Source organism: Psittacula echo, assembly GCF_963264785.1.
Source record: "Psittacula echo genome assembly, chromosome: Z".
In the NCBI taxonomy this organism is placed as follows: domain Eukaryota; kingdom Metazoa; phylum Chordata; class Aves; order Psittaciformes; family Psittacidae; genus Psittacula; species Psittacula echo.
The window spans coordinates 29,386,563-29,406,206 of NC_137742.1; the positions used below are offsets into that span (position 1 = coordinate 29,386,563).

Here is a 19,644-nt window from a genome sequence, read left to right on the forward strand (position 1 = left end):
GAAAGTCTTCTTCCCTCTGTATTTTCCTATCTCCAAGTTGGCTGCTCTAGTGGGCTGCAGGTTTGGGGTTTGTTTTGTTTTGTTTTGTTTTGTTTTTTCCTTGAAATCTGCTTAAATGCCTCTTGTTTTTTTTTTTAAAAAAGTCTTGTCCTGAACATATATTTTATATTTTTTATTTAAAACTATATATTTTTAAAATATATTGTAGACCTTTTGTTTGGCATTTCATGGCCAATTACTGTTAAATTGTGTTACATAATAATTGACTTGTTTACATGAAAAATGACCAAGCTTCTCTGATCACAGCATTTTTAGATTGGGTATACACAACTGTACTATCAGTGTGGGATTTTTGAAGAAATCAGTACTGGCCTCTTTCTGTTCCCATGGAAACAAATTAGTTATCATGTAAGAAGACTTGTTCTCAAATGTTCAACTGATACAGTATAAGCTGATTTTTAAATTCATACTTTGCTTGACCTTGTGCTTTTCATAGCAAACTGCATTAACCTAAGTCTGGGCTTTCACTGTTCAGTGTCCTGTCTTGGTTTTATCCCTTGATCAATTGCTAGGGATATTAATTTTTCTTTCCGTGTATTTTTCATCATATCTTTGCTTTGCAATAGCAAATCTACAGATAATGCTGTACAGGTTGCAGTCAGACTTCACTTAAGGCAAGGTTTTTCTTTCTTGCTTAGCCTTTCCCAGATGCCAGAACTGCAATATAATGATAAAAATCTGTTGGAAGAGTGTCAGAATCTTAATTATATAGGACTTTGAATGTTTTTTGAGGTTTGCATCAGGTATAAAGCAAGAGGAGTCTAGAACATCATCCAAATACATTTCTAAATCCTGGGACATTTCTAAACATGGGACAAATTGGCAAAGCCTGGCACTTGGAATTTGGATGGGGATAATTGTAATTATAAAAGTTTTTCTCTGCTTAATTAAAGGCACTCCTCTGCAGAAATAAGAAAGCAATTTACTCTCCAACCAGGCTTTGCACAGTTCTGTCAACGAAGCTTAAGTACCCCTGGCTTTTCTACTCTTCATTTGGTAAGTTCTGGATTTATCTTCTTTACACAGGTTTAACTTCTACACTGCTTAATGTTTCTAGGGTAAATTAAGTGATCTTCTTAAACCGTCTTGCTTTCCACTAACTTCTGCTTGAAGCTGCTGAAAAATAGTCGCTGGTAAGATGAGGAAATTAGGCATTTGAAAAAGCCTAGAATAGGCCTTGGAGCCTAAAATAGACAGACTTTCTTCATACTACTATAAACCAAAGTTAATTAGTAAGTTTTGGAGTATACTGCATCCTTCCCTTTCTGGAAACATTCAACTCTGTCAAGTAAATGCATTGTGTGATGATCACAGATAATTTGCAAAAGGAGATCAGTGAATAAAGAGAAAAAAGGAAGGTAGAGGCTAAGCTAGCATGGCTTAATTCTGTTTCCAGAGCTAGGAGTAGAGTCAGCACGCTACCATGTTCTTCAGTGCTGTAGAGTAAGCATGTTAAGGGAAAAATGCCAAAATATGCCCTGATTGGCATGTGTATGATTGAGTCAACTCTTATGTGTCTCCAAATCATCTTCAGCCTTCCATGTCTAATCCCACTGTAAAGATATCAGACCATATGATGCTGCCCTTATGACAAAGGGAAAAAATGCTATATCTTTTTAATAGCTTTTCAGGAGGGTGGGTATTCTGCAAACATAATATGCCATAAATAAAACTAAGATTTTGATACTCTTCTTCCTACCCTTTTAATTTTTCCTTTTTTTTTTGAGACCCAATAAGTAGAAGCAGGAAAAGTCTTTGTGCACCAATGATTGTGAAAAATGTAAACCACTAGATGTAAGCAGTTACTTCCTGTGTGTCAGGGCCTCCTGCCACTACTCACTTCCTTAATCTGAAATGCTGTGGCTTTAACTTGTTCCTTTCGGTTAGTCAGCCTGGGGAGGCTAGGTCCCTTCTTCTACATGCAGATAGCTGCTTTTGCTCTTGAGAAACTTGATAACATTTCATTTACCAAGTACTACGCCATAGCTGCCATTTTGTGTGCTGTCACAATCTACATGCTTCTAATCCGTCATCATTAAAAAGGTATGTTTGTAGTAATGATTTTTGGCATTTTCTATAGAATAATTGTTTTGCACACATGTATGATGTGTGAAAAGGAGTGTTTGCTTCTTACTTGAAACAGTATTTCTGTTTCCTTTGATAATTTGCACGAGGGAGACAATTACCCTCCATCTGCGTTTACCTTTTTCACTATCTTTTTTATATTTGTGCCTAATTTATGATAGTTGAAAGCACACATTTCTAGTGATTAAAGATTATTATTAAAATTTCAACTAGAAAAAGTTAAAAGACGTAATGAAATGCAACTTGTCAGAATGGAGAAGTGCTATTTCTGAAAGCAAGAGCAACACTTAATCAAACATTAGATTGTATTACGTAAAAATATGTATATAAATCATTACATCTTCAGCAAGTGAAAAGATGTAATATGCTTTTGCATACTTTAAGCTGTTTTACTTTAATCTTATTATATTATGCTGACACTAAAAATCAGTAGCTAATAAAGATCACTATGTACTCAAAACTGTTGATGTAGTATGCTGGCAACACTGAAAACATTGGTGTGTTATCAGCATTGTTTTCAGACTAAAGCCAAAACACACCACTGCAACAGCTGCTAAGAAGGAATAAAAATGGCTGTTATAGCCGAAACCAAGATAGCACTACACTAGGTACAAACCTGAGATAGTGGTTAACCTAAAAATTTATTAACAGCACAGTGTATTTCTTCAGCTGGCTGCCTCATAATTTGCCAGACTTACTGTCAGTTTTAAGTTTTCCATTTGGATACAAAGAGCAAAGAAAGAGAGAAATTTTTTCCAAATGTGCTTTTAGAGAATTCAATTGCTCCCTTAAATATACAGGCAGTGGGGTGAGCTTAGAGCTTTATTTATGCAGAGACCAACACAGATTCCTTATAAAAGGGGAACCTGGGCTGGGGGGCGGTGGTTGGTTGTGTTCAAAGGTCTCTTACTACATCATTTGCAGGAGTGTTTACATCCATTTTTTTTCAGAAGTTTAAATTGGTTTGCTTTTCCTAGATGTTTTTAGAACATTTCTTCTAAATATCCTTCACTTTCTGCAAGATGTTTCTGCAGCTGAATAACTTTCTCACTTATAGTTCAAAAACACTAAAAAGGCTCCAAAACTTTTAATTTACCACTAATCAGCTTTAACTCATCTTTGAATCTCCAGTGACCAATGTGGCTTAATGTGTAGGAGCCATTATAGTTCAGAGTCACCAGAGCTTTGCCATTGTTGAGCACCTTTGCATGTTTCGTAAACTGTGGAATCCGCATTGTCCTGTTGAGCTAAAATTTGTAATGCTGCAAGTGTAACATTGTCATATGCAGAGGTCACTTCATGCTCGGGTGAAAACCCTGTCAACCTCCATGAGTTGCCTTGCAGACATAGGACTCAGTAAGTGAAGACCTCATGATTTTGGCTCACGGGTTTTATTTTTGGTGAAGAACACTGGAGTTTAAGCAGGGGAGCTCCAGAATGCATGTTAGATGAGACAGGAGCCATAGTAACATTGAATATAAAGGTAGTTGATACCAGGAACATTAGGTGCTTTGTTTTCCCCACACTGCATCCACAGCACCATAGAGATAGATTACTGGATCTATATACAGACTATTTATTGCTGGCAGCTTAAGAAGGCAAGTCTTGAGAAAGGTATTTGGATAATGCAACCCTTTGTTTTTACGGACAAGAATAATTTTATAGCTATTTTTTGCTAGAATTCTTCTTCATAGTAAAACAGTTCTTCCAGTGCTATTATTCTAATGCTCTATTTTTCAGTGCTCTTACTGCACTGAGGTATTCTTGGCCTTTCTGCATCTCACAGAACATAATAGACTATAGGTTTTCTAAAGCTGTAATTTTAGATCTCTTTGTTACTTGTCAAGAAAATTAATCGTATGATACACTGATCTCTGTATTCATCTGGACAGATGTTTTATTTTCTAAACTTATATGGGCTATTTTTTGTTGGCTATATAAAAAGTAAAGTAATTTTCATTTTATCTATACAAAGAATAACATACACTTTTAACATATGAAGTCACATTTATGTGTATATGGAACATTTCTAGGTATGATATCAAACAAGATTTTCTGCTTTTGACACTAAGCAGATCAAGAGAGCCAGACAGCTTCATAGTGTGTATGAATAGCAGAGCTTGTATTTGTTTAACTTTGTTCTGATCAGACGTTCTGTATAAGAACAGCTGATTAAATGTAGTCAGATACAACTGCTCTCTGTCAAGGTGCAATGCAACATTCTGTAGAAATAGTGGATATCTAAGGTTTCTCAATAACAGCTTTAGCAGATCCATGTGATCTTTTTTGTAGTTTACCGTACTACCCCTTGAAAAATCCAATAAAATTAAAACTCTAATAATGTACAAACCAGTAACTTGCAGAGATAGAAAATAATAATTTCTGCTGATTCTGGGTATATCTTGCCCTCAAGTTTGTTTGGAGTCAAAAGCACAGTGTTTCTAGTAGCCAGAATCTTTCAGGCACAGCACATCAAATGGGTGGCATCTTTACGATGGCAGTTACAGTGCTTGTAGTTGGTCTTTAGCTCAGTATAACATGCTGTCTTGGTCTTGCTACTGGTAGTGCCTTCCATCACATGTGCTGTAGAATCCATCGACAGCTTCCTGACAGCTGGCGCTGTCACTATCGTTTTGGTCACTTGACCCATCCTCTGATATTCCTACTCGCTGCTGCTGGAATTATGCTGCCAATAACCTTGATTAATTCTGTGGATTGGACAAGGGGGCTGAGTTCACAGGGTTCTAGCAGAATACATCTCCAGGCACCTCAGTCTGCCCCTCTTCCACCAGCATCTAGGAAAGCTCAAGGGAGAAAATAGGTGCAATTTTAGATTTAGATCTAATATCTTCCATTTCTTTTTGTTTTAGAACTATTCTTTCATTGTTCTCTTTCTTGTTCTGTTTCTTATTTCAGCTGAATATTTCATTAGCAACTTCTTGCATTAAATGAGATTAGAAGACTGTTTCTGATGTTTAATAAATAATGGGAATTCTTTAATTAAGAGTTGAAGAATTAAACAAATAAGACTAAATTACACTATTAAAAAAACAACATTCTGTTGCTAAAATAAATGTCTCTATTTCTTCCATTAGCCTTCCTTTTATGACGTAGTAGACCCAGTGGATTTTGAAGGCTTCCTAATGACACAGCTGAACAACTTGGACTCAGAACTAGCTCAAGAACTTGGTGACTTTCCTGAAGATGACTTGGACATTGCCTTTACACCCAAAGAGTGCAGGACTTTGCAACCCTCTGTGCCAGAAGATGGGTAAGGAGACTTCACCTCCCTCTGAAATGCTGCATGTTTAAAAATCGTTTTGAAGATGTTGATCCAGATTCCTCACTCTGCCATCCATCCATCCATTATACACTTGCTGAACTTAAACATTTAAATTTTGCCACTGGTTCAGTTAGGCCTGTTTGCACACTTAAAATTATGCTAGCCCTTACACAGCTACCTGAGCTAGGTGGTAGCCGCAGAAGTGAGGTAGGCATAGACCAGGAAGAAGCGTAAAGAAGGGTAGGAGGGTCGTATGAAAAGTAATTTTGTGTCTGTGATCCCAGAGGTGGAAGTTGATTCTGATTCTGTAGTAAGCATAGGATTGAGGGTTTTTCTCTCCTTCCCCTTTGCTCCCGTCAGCTATACGTTACATGGATCAGATCACTAAGCATCTCTTTCTCAATGCCTTTCTTGTTTAAATGGAGAGAAATAGTTCATATTTCACAAGGTTTGGGGGCAGAGGAAAGTGTTACTTTCTAGCTGAGGAGTCACTTTTGATTTCAGGCTGACTTTAATGAAATAATTCCACTATTTTTAACAGCTTTTAAATTAGAATGTGTAGCATGTGTTGATACTGGTGCTCAACCATCCTGTAAATATTTAAGCTGGTTTGAGAAACAGAAAAACTATGAGCAACAGAATTTTTCAGAATGAGAAAAAGGTATGCACTGGAGAATTTCTGATGCAGTTTGGGAGAGTCCTGCTGTATGTAAAACACTCTGTAAGGGCTATTTCACTGTAAATGGTATCTTCAGATAGAACCACAAAAGCCTAGTGAGTTTTGCAAGGTAACAGCTGGGTAAACATGAAGGCAGCACCAGTTTAGCCCCAAGCTGCTATGTCTGTAACATTTGCGCAAACGATGATTTTCCACTTGAAGTTACTCATAGAAAATGCTCCAATCTTTATCTCCTTTTCTTTTTTTTTTTTTTTTCCCCCTTCCTGTCGACTGGGGAGAAAGAAGGGATGTGAGAGACAGTGAATATTTTGGTGCTTGGTGTTTCCATTTACTTAAATTGTGGACAGAAATAGTGAGAAAATGTCCAACTCTGAAATGAGATTTAAAAGATAAGATGATACTTTCTCCTCTGTTTCCAAGGTTGCTTCTCATTGTGCCTGCTCCTTAAAACAGCAGTTATTTACTTGTTTTTCTAGTAGGATAATGTGTAGACTCATGCTGTACCATCAGTTTTAGGCCTGATTTTCACTACAGTTACATTAAGTGTTTTGTAAGGAGTCTGTGGCAAAGCTCAAACAGTCAATACCAACAAATGTGCTTTCACCAGATCTTTTTTACACGGCAGCTTCCCATTTAGCCATTCACACCACCGTCATCAATATTAGTGCTTTCACAGAAAAGCCTGGTGAAGAATGCCAGGGTGTGTTAGGGGAGATGAGAGCACAGGAGAGGCGTGCACCAAAGATTTGCCTGCAGCTGATGCAGTCTGCGGTTTCTTCCTGCACCAAGAGGAGGATACCACCAACCAAACTGGGTTAACATGCTGCCTGGTAGCAAACACACATCCCAACTGGACCATGTTCTGTGCCAGTCCACCCGTGCAGGGGCACACAGAGACAGCAGCCCAGTATCGGCCAAGGCTCTGTCCTGTGGTGCATGCATGAACCCAAATCAGTTGTTACCCGTTCTTGGTAATCACTTGCAAATCTTTAGAGTTCTGGGTGGAATGTGCTAAAAAGTATCATACCTTTCACCCATTTCTGCGCTGCATTTTTATCCTATTCTTTTACTTACTTGGATCAGAGCATGTAACAGTGATTTTGGTACAAAACACTAAAGTTTTTTAGAATATGGATAGGGGAATCATGCTACATCATGGCAGAAAATTCATGGACCTCAGCTGTAGCTTACAATACTTTGGTTCCAGTCAGTATCCAGTCCATTAGGCAGCACTGATAACCCCCTACATTAAATGAGATTTATTTGAAAATCATAAAATTAAATTATAACATGTGCTTAGATGTTAAAGTTTTATTATGCTAACTGATTAAAAGCTCAGGATCCTTTTTTAGAATTTTGTTAGTTTCTCTGAGAAAAAGAAAATTACACCAAGAAACCCCAGGACACTATGTATTTGAAGAGTTCAGGAGCTGAGACCTCTGGAAAAGTATCTCTGCATGTTGATACTATATGTTATCAAGTTCTGAAAATCACAAAGATGGGTACCTGGTATAATTTCTTTTATTTTGCTGTATTTTTTAGCATCATCAGTCTTAGATTCATTATATTTATAAGCACAAAGTAGCAAAAGCCTGCATCAGTGAATTCATGCAATACACAGAACTCTTTAAACCTTAAAAAATAGTTTAGCAGTAAAATAAATATACAAGAGAGGACTGATAGAGAGGCCTTTATCTGAATAGCATGGTTAGATAAATTTCTTTGTCCTTAAGATATGGCCTAGGTACTAAAATATTTGCAAAATGTTGCTTTTTCCCCAGGGTTGAATTGGACTTACATGTCAGAGACTGCGTTCAGACGTATACCCGGGAGTGGCTGATTGTGAATAGAAAGTAAGCTACATACGAGTAAATAAAACCAAAAATGCCTTGGATCTTATTTGTCAGAAAGGAGATGCATGCTGTTACAAGTTATCCTAAACAATAATGATTTGAATCAGTGACAGAATAACCGACTTTTCAGTAGTATATATGAGTATATTGTTTTGTTTGAGCCAGTGGGCTATAGCTAAATATTGTCGCATCTGCTTCTTTATTATCAGGCACTCTGGGACTTAATCGGTCAAAAACTCAAATGAACTGTCTTTAATGGTGATTTATCTAAATCAGAAATGTTATTAGTATTTGATTATACTAAAAGATAACACGGATAAAGACTACATTTGTATGTTCTTTATTTTCCCTGCCATGCCCTGAAAATTTGACGTGATCTGGGTTCTAATGGTGTCTGAAAACAAAATGGAGTACAAAATGGAGTGCAAAAAACCAAGGACTGTGGGCTTTCCCAGCAGTGATTGACTGTATTCATGGGATTATTAGTGTAACATCTGACTTCACAGTTTTACATCAGTAAACAACTTCTGCATTTGTGGTCAGTGTAATCCAACATAGATTTGGACCTACAGTCATTACAAGTGACAATTTATCTTAATTTAATTTAATCTTCTAATTTAATTTCATTCCATTTCATTTCATTTATCTAATGTGAAGAGAAGCCTCAGTCACTGCTTTCTGCACGGCAGTGTCTGTCCCCAGGCTCTCAGGAAGGCCCCGTGCCAGTGGAGCTCACCTCCTTCCCCATCACCCCCTCCTGTTCTTCATAAAGAGATTGTGGAGCTCTGTTTTTCTGCACTGCTTCCTGTTCACCCCCTCCCTCACTGATGCCCTGCTCTTGAGAATTAGTAGTAGGAGCTATTGACGAAGTGCTGCCACATTTGCTGCCTTTTTGTCGTTCCCTTTGCCTGCCCTTGCTACTCTCTGTTTACCTGACCTGCAGTCAGTGCATTGCAGGTTGACTCCCAGTGATTGTAAAGGAATTGCTTTGTTTGATTGTGCAGCTTGTGCAGTGAAGGAGCAGCCGCTGAGGGTTATCAAGAGACTTCCTCTGGGGGTGCTGATGAAGTTGATTGAGTTCTCAGAACTGCTGCACAGTGAGTCACTAGAAATAAGCTAGCGGATTTTGCAGGCTCTCCACCTGCACTGCTCAGAGCACAGACACTAGCTCCAACACAGTGTTGTTCTGAGTGAGCTGCAAAGAGCCAGTATGCAGTTCTGTGCACACAAGTAGGGAGCAAACAGTAAAGCAGGTGAAGTGAAAAATTGAACATAGCTATTTTTTCATTTGCAAAACTTGCGTGTGCTTGTAGAAATGTGAGCGGAACTGTAGAAATACACGTGTGAAAAGGTTTGTCATGTGTTTTACTATTTCATTCATTCAGGTAAGGAAAATTTGCATTCAGAAACTTTATTGAGCAATTGAATCTGCAATAAACATGATGAAGGGCCCTGCCGGACAGCTGGGCTTTGATGGCTGTGACTAACAAAGCAAGCAAGTTATTAAAAATTGCAAAGAACAAGACAGCGCAAAAGATGCTGCAGTGTCACATAAACCTGTGATATATTGTTATTGGGAGCCTCATGTTATGCTTGGACACTGTTCTTGAAACAGATATGACAGAAAGAAAAGACATCAAGAGAGAAGTGAGAAAAAGTAGTTGTAGAAAATTGTAGAAAGCTTTGCATTGTTTTGAGAAAGGCTGGAAAAATTGTAGTTGCCTACTTGGGAGACAAAGATTGATAGGAGAGGTTGCTGAATACACGGTCTGCTAAGCTATGGATGAGTGCATGATTTTCATTCATTCATGGATGTGAAGGTTCAGGACAGGAGATTGAAGAGTCCTCAGTGGGTGCAGAGGTGAGCAGAGGAGCTCCTCCTGCCCCAGGGTGAAGAGGTGCATGGCAGAGGGGCTGGACGCAGCTGAGGGGTCTGTGTGTTTGCCAGAGGCTGAATGGGAAGCTTGTTCCTGTGCCTGTCAGTTTCTTCTTTCAGTTGTCCTTTGTGCCTTTTCCTTGTCCCATTTTCTTAATTCAGTGTGTTGCCATAAAATTGACATCTGTACTAAAAGTAGGTTTTGCTTGTTGGTGTTTTTAATTGCAACTGTGCTTTGTAAATGAACAAACAATATAAGTAAATCTTACAGGACTACTTTAGGGGAAGGGCATCTCTAGCGTAGATTGTACACCACAGGGAAAGTGTGATCTCAAGTATGTAAATCTGCCCATTAAGTCATTTCTTTGCCACTTGAAGTAGAGAAAAAATAATCAACAAAGTCTTTTTTGGATGCCGCAGTGTCTGAAAGTAAACTCATTCAGAATTTCTGTCATTCATTCTGGATGATTAAAGCAGTTCCAAAACAAGGTCACATCCAAGGAGAGCTGGGATTGTCTCTTTTATGACTTTAGTTTTCATTTGCAGTGAACTGGTAAGTGATTAAAATGCGAACAATTAAAACTAAAACACATCAGAGCATATAATTCAGTTACTCCCAAAATGTAATAAAAAGGTGTCTCCCTGATCAATAATTTCTTATTATGGCATCTTTATGAAAGTACTCAGATGTTTAGAGTGTTAGGAGTGTTGCAGAAAGGGAAATGAACAAAGCAGAATACTCTAACCAAGGAGGCTGACTGAAAAAATACCATCACAGGATTTAGCAAATTGCATACAGAAGTGGAAGAAATAGAGCTCTGGATGCATCTGGTGTATTTTGTCAGGGTACCTCCTGATTTTTCCATCTGCCACAAAAATGAAATTGATACCTTGCTGCAAAATTTTGGGAACTTGCCACCAGCGAGTGTTACACTGTGCCATCGCTATAGCCCTCTTCAGAAACAGGCACTGTTTGAAAGATGTGGATTGTTGTATGTGATTAACTTGAGATGCTAGCTAGGTCCAGGACAAGATCAGTAAGTGCCTTCATGTGTAATTGGAGGAGCAAAGAGCCAGACAAGAGATAAGTGATCCAATCCATGTTCATGGAAGTAATCGCCATCTCTGCTGAGGAGCTCAGAGCTGAATTTGTGCCTAGGACAGGTTTTGCTGCTCTCTCAGGCTCACAGTCTATGCAAAAGTGATGTGAATGATATTTCTTCCTCTTAAAACCATTATTAATATACATGATAGAACTGCAGTTGTGTGGTAAAACAAATGTTGTGAAATGGCACATTTTTGTGTAAAAGCTCTGCTACAGTGATCTTTTGCACAACCATGTTCCCAGTTGCTTTGTTTAAAGTAAAAAAATTTGTCTTTTTTGTTTTTGTTTCTGGTTTTTTTTTTCCCCCTTAACACCTTCTCGTGCTGTCCTGACTTGCTTGGGCTTCTCTGTGAAAGGAGCCAAGGGAATTCAGATACTTGTGGCCTGAAAAACAAGGGATCCCGGAAAGATTTACACAAGACACTTCAAAAACAAACATTTGAATCGGAGACGTTGGATTCCAGTGATGCAAACCTTCAGGTACATTTCCTTTACTTCGGGAAAAGCAGTTAAATATAGCTGCTTTCCTCAAACGAAGCATCCTACAGTCTCTGTAATGGCATCAGCAGAGCCGTGATGGCCATTAAGCCTCACAGCAGAGGTGGCATTAGGGCTCTCCATGCCAGACAAGCAGGAGGTGTTTGGTGGCAACCTGGTGTCCAAGCCATAGCTCACCATGGTGTTGTTTTCCAACAGGCAGGGCCCCGACAGGCCCAGGCACTCCCTGAGGAGACCTCGAGGACCACCCTCGCCACGTCTGACTTCGACCTGCGCAGCCTGCAGCCGGACCCCCGCCTGGAGAACCTGCTGCGGCACGTCAGCGCCGAGGAGTTCGAGAGGCAGAACGAGGAGGCGCGGCGCACCAACAGGCACGCCGAGCTCCTCGCCCTCTACCCCGCCGTGGATGAGGTGAGCTCCGGGGCTGCCTGTCCTGGCATGCCTGAGGTTAAAGCTGCACTGTAGTCAGAAAATGGGGTTTGTGTCCCCTTCGGGTAATGACATGGTGAAAGCACATCCCCATGGGCTCCTGCCAGCATGAACGTGCGTTCACGTGGTTGTACTTCGTGTTGCCTGAGGCCGGTGATGCAGTTGTGTCAGGGTGTTACTCTTCACTGTAATGCTTGCTTGGGGGCCAGAAGTGTAAATATTCAGTGTAAATGCCAGATGGGGGTCAGAAGTGTAAATACTCAGAAATACAAAGCAGTTTTCTTTCATCTCTAAAGAGATTAAATGCCTGCTGGGTGGGTGAAGGTGTTAGTCTGTAGCAGCAGCTCATTTAGCATCCCATAAAGGTTATATCTAAGTATGTGAATCTGCAGTTGTTTGAATTGAGTATGACTAGAGTAACTCTTTAATCACAGGAAGATGCGGTGGAGATACGGCCGGTGCCAGGTCGCCCAAAGGAACATCTGGGCAACAGGATTTTGGTGAAGCTGCAGACTCTGAAGTAAGTACCCTTCACAGGCTTTGCTCACCATTTCCCAGTTCCTACAAGAGTACTGCTGCCGACCCTGCTACACCACTGCAGTCCCGTTCAGCAAGTGTTTACATGCTTGCTTCTTCTTTGTTAGCGTAGCAGAGGACCATTTCTATCCATCATTGCCAAAGTCTGACTTGTCAGGACGAAAGGGAGGGGGGAATGAGCACAGATTATATCTTTACAACAGACTAGATTGGTCTCCATACACTCTGTACTGAACTTGATAAACAGAAAAATAAATTAAGAAAAGTATCATTGTTTGTAATTGATATTTGAGACCAGCTTTTTGGCAAATTTAGAAAATACATTGTGTGCAGTTTGTTTCCCTTCTTTTCCTCTAGAAATCATCTAATAAAATGCAGTAATAGAAAAATCCTCCAGACTTTGAGAGAGCTGAGGATTGAAACTAGATATTTCTCCTTATTTTCTAATGGAAGTGCCAGTTGAAATATAGCCCTTTTATTATTATTATTTTTTTCTAATACAGAGTCATAAGAGTGCAGTGTTAATCAGTTTTCTGTGTGTCTTTCCTTACTAGGTTTGAGATAGAGATTGAACCTTTATTTGCCTGCATGGCTCTCTATGATGTAAAAGAAAGAAAAAAGGTAAGTGTGCATACCGTATTTTTGTTCAGTTGACTCGGATTTGTATCTCTGGAGTAATAATTTAGGAAAACTTACAAAAACATGCAACTTTTCACACAGTCTGATACTGGATTCTTTTTATTCTGACAAAGTCACATGCTTGCAATTATTTGCTTTGTAGTTCTAGTTAGTGCTTTTGACTTACTTTAAAATAAAACTTGATGCATTTTTGGTTTGTAATACATTTTAATTCTTTTTCTTTTCAAGATCTCAGAAAATTTTCATTGTGACCTTAACCCTGATTCATTGAGAGGATTCTTGCGTTCTTATACACCCTCCATTGACTTGTCTAGTCAGGCAAGATCAGCAGTATTTTCTGTCACTTATCCCTCATCGGATATATACCTAGTAATAAAGGTATGTTACAGTGCTACTTCAACACCATTCTTTCTGTTCTTGGCTATGCCTGTTGTCTGAGTTCTTGAAGCTCACGAGCATGAGTTTCCTGTAGCTGAGTTGAATTTTGGTTGGTTTTAATGGTATGTGTGCAGAAGTCCACTGGTGTATCTCAATAAGATTGAGCTAAGATTTTGATATTCTGTGTTCTGTTTCTGCTACATATTTAGAATTTCCTCTCTCTGCCTAAGGGAAATTTAAAATAAAGTGAAATAAGCCATTTTAAAAAATTTTAATTGTGTTCTTCGCGGTTTCTGTGGCTTTGTTTTAGTGAGCTTTGCATCATTTTGTTTATTTAATTCTGAAACTGTGTTAGCGTGAATCACTTCATTTGGAATGTATTAATTTTCCTGATTTCCATAAAAATGCATACCTGATTGACAGTGTGGTCACATGCATATTTTCTTCTTTCTAACAGGCCAAATAGAAAACTAGGAGTTTTAGTATGGAGTAACTGGTTTAGTACCAGTTACTCCACAAAGCTGGTATTAAAGATTCTATACTGCTCATTTACGCAGGCTCTTCCATATTGCTAAGGAAGCAACATATTACTGATTGAGTGATATTTTTTTTTTTTGTAAGTGTCTTATTTTGCTGCTCCTTGTAGATAGAAAAAGTGCTTCAGCAAGGAGAAATTGGAGACTGTGCAGAACCCTATGCAGTTCTTAAAGAAAGCGAGGCTGGCAAGGTAAGTAAATAATTATAAAGACTTTTTAGGTCAAAAAATGTGTGCACAGCAAAAACGAACAAACAGAAACAGAGGAAGAGCAGACCTTTTGGAATAGGACAGAATCATAAGAACAGTGGAGAGAAAGCCAATTGGTGCACCCATGGTACAAGCAATCTGGTGTCTGCGACTGGTGGAAGGAAGTTACGAGAAGATACGGTGGACTTTCATTACTGATCCTTTGGAAATCAATACTAAGAGACTCTTGAGCCACAAAGCTTGTGAGGGTTATAGCAAAGGAGATGACAATGCAGTGTGGAGTTAGCAGAAGTGTTTGTACCTCAGAGACATGTTATTGATTTGGATGGGCAAATGACATGTTATAGTGTGTACCTGGCCAGTTCAGTGCTGTCATCCATAGATAACATGAGCTCTGTTCAAGGAATTTATGGTCATTTACCTGCCTGGAGTAGACGGACATGTTTGCTGGACTTCCACTCATCTCCTGCCTTTAGAATATTGCTTTCAGCAGAATATTGTTTCTGTATCTGACAAAGGAAGCAGAACCTGCTAATGTTTTATGGTGATTTTTCAAGCTGTGCCTGGGGGTCACTGCAAAAAGATCTGCATTCTCCTTTTCTATAACAAAAATGAAGTAATTGAAAGAAGAAGTGAATGTACAAATCAAAACTGCTATGATCCTGAGAGTGGTACAGAAAGAAAACAGATAAGAATGCAAATTATTTACTGAACTACAGATATGTTGTTTCCATTTTTTTATCTACAATCACATTAAAATAACTGCTTGCTTTTTAAACAGTCATTATTTTCCTTGTCTTAGACAAAAGAAAAGATTGAAAAACTGAAAGCCCAAGCTGAAACCTTTTGTCAGCGGTTGGGGAAATATAGAATGCCATTCGCCTGGATTCCCATAAGCCTGACTAATGTCTTCAACCTTTCAACACTTGAACGAGAAATACCTGAAACCGAAGGCTTAAATGGTACTTGTCTAACTTTTCTTACTAGCGCAAAGCCACTCTTCAGTGGGCTTCTGCATACCAAATAATGTCATTCACTCTGGCACCAAAAGTGAACAGCAGATTCGAAGTCACATGTTCTCAGCCTTCCTTTTCTGTTCTACAAACAATTATAAATTCATATGCTGACTGTTTCATCTCTGCTTATTTATTTTTATGTATGCTAAACAGTCTTGCACGTTTTAGGCCATGTTGAGCACTGGCTTTGTCGAAGTAAAACTCCCTTTGACTTATAACATTTGTTTGCAGTATCGGGCAACCAAAATACATAACATCTTAGTTTCTAGCGCACACAGGACCTTTGGTCAACAACATTGACCAATGTGCTTTATAACCCATGAACTAAAACTCTGAATAAGCTTGTGCTCTGCAGCAGAAATAATGTCACTTCACTACATGTGTCCTGCTATTCCACTATTTCACATAGTTTGAAATAAAAGTAGTGGAATGGTTTAGGTATTCTCTCTATCTTCTGATGTTGTTAGGAAATTGTAGGCTTCTAGCGTATTCTGATAGTCTTTGTACTGAAGAAACACGAAGCAAGTTAATATTTCGTTTAACTTCTGCTTGAAGGGAAGGGATCCACTAGTGACAAGAGGGCAACGCTGCTACAGGGAAGAAGATTTTCTGAGAGAAGTCTCAGCTTGGAGGACAGCTCTCCAGTTTCAAACTTCAAAACAGTCTCTCTGACCCTCAGCACCTTCTTCAAGCAGGTAATGGATACTCTTTATGTCTGAAGCTTTCTCAGTGTTATGGAGTAGCGTTATAAACGTACTGATTTTTCTCTTTCTCCTGGTAGGAAGGAGATAGGCTCAGTGATGAAGATCTGTTCAAATTTTTAGCTGATTTCAAAAGATCGTCTTCCTTGCAGAGAAGAATTAAGACTTTACCAGGTATGTAATTATTTTTGGATGGAAAAGGATATATGTACTCTTCTCCCCTAAATTGTTCTGTAAATTCCAACCCCAAAATACAATTAACTTGGGGTTTAAGTGTATAGTACATGCTAGTGTGGAATTTCCTGGGTTCCCAGTGTCTACCTGAGCACAGATGCTTTTGAAGTTTTTTTTCTGTATGACTGAGCATGGAGATTTATATTTAGTTTGATATTCTAAAATTATTTGCTTTCCTCCCTAATTTACAGTGTATCTACTGGATGTTTTTTGTTATTATTCAAACTATTTGAAGACAGTGCTTAAAGCAAATTTCAAAGATCCTTACTATTTGCCTGCAATATTTTTAGATGGGTCATATTTCACAGAGGGAGATGAAAACGTGTAGACTTTTCATCTTACTTGGGTATTTGAGTCAGTGTTAGTTAACAAAGTAGAGAAGCAGAGATAGTGTTTGGCTACTGCCAAAAACCTGACCAGCTTATTTTTTCTTTTTACGTAATGTACAGCTGAAACTCTCCTTCAGCTGTTGTAGAGAAACCTTAAAAAATATGAACTGAGTGCTAAGCTGGTTTGCCTTTTTAGCTGATTGCCAGAAATCACAACAGAAAATGTAAATTGGAAGTCTAGTTTTACTTATGTAAATGTTATTGGTATTAACAGTTAACTGCTCACCACAGCAAGCCTGGCTTTCGTGGTGGGTGGTGTCTACTTCGGCAGAGATTAATCAAAGCAGAATCTGAGTGGGGGTAGTGAGAGAGAACTGTATTAGACATCAGCCCTTGTATCTTTTATTTGTCTCCCAGACAAGTTTTGTATTACATTGTGTGAAAGATACTAGAATATCAACCCACCCTATAGTATACTTTCTTTCTTTGCTGTTTCTTTGAAATAGCACAGGGTAGACGTAAAGAGGTATGTATTGACCTAATTGTAGGGCTGTGTGTAGGCTACTTCCTGTGTATATTTCTGTGCTTTCATTCTCATGCCACCTTCAAGCGGAAGAGCCAGTTCTTGTTTTTGCACTGTTACTATGTAATCTCACATATTGTTTTCATTTTTCTTTTATTATACATTGATTATTTTTTATATCTTTGCTAAGATTTTATGGGATTTTTTTAAAGGAACACTTAAACTGGAGATATCCCCAGCTCCAGAAAACCTTGGTTATTGTCTGACACCAGAATTACTACCAGTGAAGCCTTTTCTAGAAAACCGTAATCGTCCTCACAAAGAGATTTTGGAATTCCCAATTAGAGAAGTGTATGTTCCCCATACTATTTATAGGTAAGAAATAACATATTTTTTTTTAATTTCTTCAGATCCATTTCCAAAAATAATTGTGATTTAGTTTATGGTGTTTTTTCTCAGAAATAGAAAATAAAAATATTTTTTTAAATATTAAAGTCTATGTGTTAAGCTGATGATTTAATCTTACTTTCCATTACAAGGTAAAAAACCTACAGGAAGTTCCATAATGTATTTACTAATCTAATTTTGATGTCCTTTGAAAATTTTTCTAAAATGTCAAAAAAACGAAAAAAGAAAATTCTACAGCTTTCACTAACTTTCCTGTTCTATGGGTTTTTTCCCAGTAGATTAACAGTTTTGGTAAATGTTTGTGCTGGGTCCTTTCTACCATTAATTTGAGTCATCTGAGAATCTGAGGCAGTATTGTGTTGCTCTGTGTACTTTCTCACCATGAACTCTCAGTTGTGTCATTTTTTTTTCTTAGATTTATTCTGGTTGTTTCAAGGAGACCATAGTGTTCAGTAGCATGCAGCTGAGCAATTCCCATAACTTCTTAGTAGTCTTTCATAGCTGAGTCTCTAAGAAGAAATGAATATCAAAAGAACGTGCTTCAACATGTTTGTGCAGCGTAGCAGTGCTAGTGAGCAGTGATATCGGTAATAGCTAACTAACAGTAATTCAAAACAGGTGTATCACAGTATTATAGGTACAGAAATACTAGCTTTTATGTGACCACTGTGTTAGTGAAGGCATGGAAGTAAAGCAGAATTCTTCTTACAACAGTAGTTGGTGCTACGGTAAGGGACTTTCCTGATCTGTAAAACAGTAGCTGGGTACTGAACTGCATTAGTGGCAAATCAGAAAGGAATCAAAAATTAACGGGGGATATAAACCTTATTCACTTTTTGCAGCAGAGGTTAGCAAAGAGTCATCTCTCCTACCCACTCACTTGACCACACTCAGGAGGCAAAAAAGGAAGAACAAGACTTGTGGTTCAGTACAACTCAGAACTACAAGGCTTCAGACTAATTTATCCTGGAAAGGTGTTCCACACCTTCATGTGAAAATGGAGAGACAGTTTGGCTGTTGGTGACATCTACATTTTTCTTTTCTTTCCCCAGTTTTTAGGGTGTTTATGAAGACATTTCTATAGGGGAAGTAGTTTTTGTGTAATTGAAAATGCAAATGGAAATGAACTTCAGTAATGATGCCCTTTTTTTAATGAAAAAATGAGACAGAATTTTAATTTTCCTATTTTCTGTCTGGCCACAATAAGGAGTGGCTTGTGTCAACTCCAGTGTGCAGACTCGTCGTGTCTAAAGGTCTGCTTTTGAAAATTAAAAGATTAGCAACCCTTGTGTTGCTGAACTAGGGAGTTGAGACTGCACAGAATATTCTCCCTTTAGTTCTCACCAAGGTAAACTTCTGCAGCCAGACATCATGAATATCAAAGCCACCATGCTGAAAATTAATGTGTACTATTCCTAAAGCAAGTTTGGGTGTCTCCACACTATCCCTCAGTTGCTAGGGGTGTCTGTGTTGAATGCGTACACCCACATTAGACAAAATGCTTGCTATAACTCAACAGTTACACTCTTTGGGCAAGTTTATACCCCGCATACTTAATCTCTTCAGACGTCTTGGTCTCTGTTTTGATTTTCACCCTAAATAAAAGTCTTGATAACAAAACAAAAGTAGGATCTGTCCAGACTAGCTTGTAATAATGAAGAGAATATCTATAAAAAATAGTCGCCTTCATTGATCTTTACCTTAACTAGTGAATCAATGGTGATGACGCAACTGATATGACATAAGTGGTGTTAAGCTGTGAAGTGGCAACTCAGTTAATACTCAAATAAAATCTAAAGCTAGTTAGTTAGATACACTGGGGAAAAGGTGGAAAAAATGCAGAAATGTTGCCTTGCAGCAACAAATACGTTCAGAGTGAGAAAGGGAAGTTGCTAAATGTAACTGTTAATGAACTCCAGCAATAGTTCCCCAGAAAGTCAGACGAGGCACCTTTGCAAATATTATGAAACAGCAGAGTCTGGAACTTGATCCAGTCCAGGAAGTAATGCTTGTATTTGTGCAGTGTGATCGAAAGCAGCTCCGTTTCCCACAAGCCAGAATTACCTAGCCACAGCTCAGGCACTCTTGCCAATGCTCCGTTTGATAAGCAGAAGCATAGTTAGGCAATGTAGGCTAATGTAGTCAGAATCACAGAATCATTTAGGATGAAAAAGACCTTCAAGATCAGTGAGTCTAACCATAAACCTAACACTACCAAGTCCACCACTAAACCATGTCCCTAAGTGCCACATCTACACATCTTTTA

General features: G+C 38.5%; 1 protein-coding gene across 1 annotated transcript in view; it reads left to right on the forward strand.

Moving 5' to 3' along the window:
* DOCK8 (dedicator of cytokinesis 8) overlaps positions 1-19,644 on the forward strand; it is a 90,199-nt gene that overhangs the window by 16,427 nt on the left and 54,128 nt on the right. Inside the window, exons 2-14 of the mRNA XM_080637645.1 lie at positions 954-1,056; positions 5,241-5,416; positions 7,889-7,960; positions 11,298-11,421; positions 11,638-11,850; positions 12,303-12,388; positions 12,960-13,026; positions 13,273-13,422; positions 14,069-14,149; positions 14,970-15,129; positions 15,739-15,878; positions 15,965-16,058; positions 17,183-17,345. Coding sequence (XP_080493771.1) covers positions 954-1,056; positions 5,241-5,416; positions 7,889-7,960; positions 11,298-11,421; positions 11,638-11,850; positions 12,303-12,388; positions 12,960-13,026; positions 13,273-13,422; positions 14,069-14,149; positions 14,970-15,129; positions 15,739-15,878; positions 15,965-16,058; positions 17,183-17,345 — 1,629 coding nt within the window. The remainder of the gene's footprint in view (positions 1-953; positions 1,057-5,240; positions 5,417-7,888; positions 7,961-11,297; positions 11,422-11,637; positions 11,851-12,302; positions 12,389-12,959; positions 13,027-13,272; positions 13,423-14,068; positions 14,150-14,969; positions 15,130-15,738; positions 15,879-15,964; positions 16,059-17,182; positions 17,346-19,644) is intronic.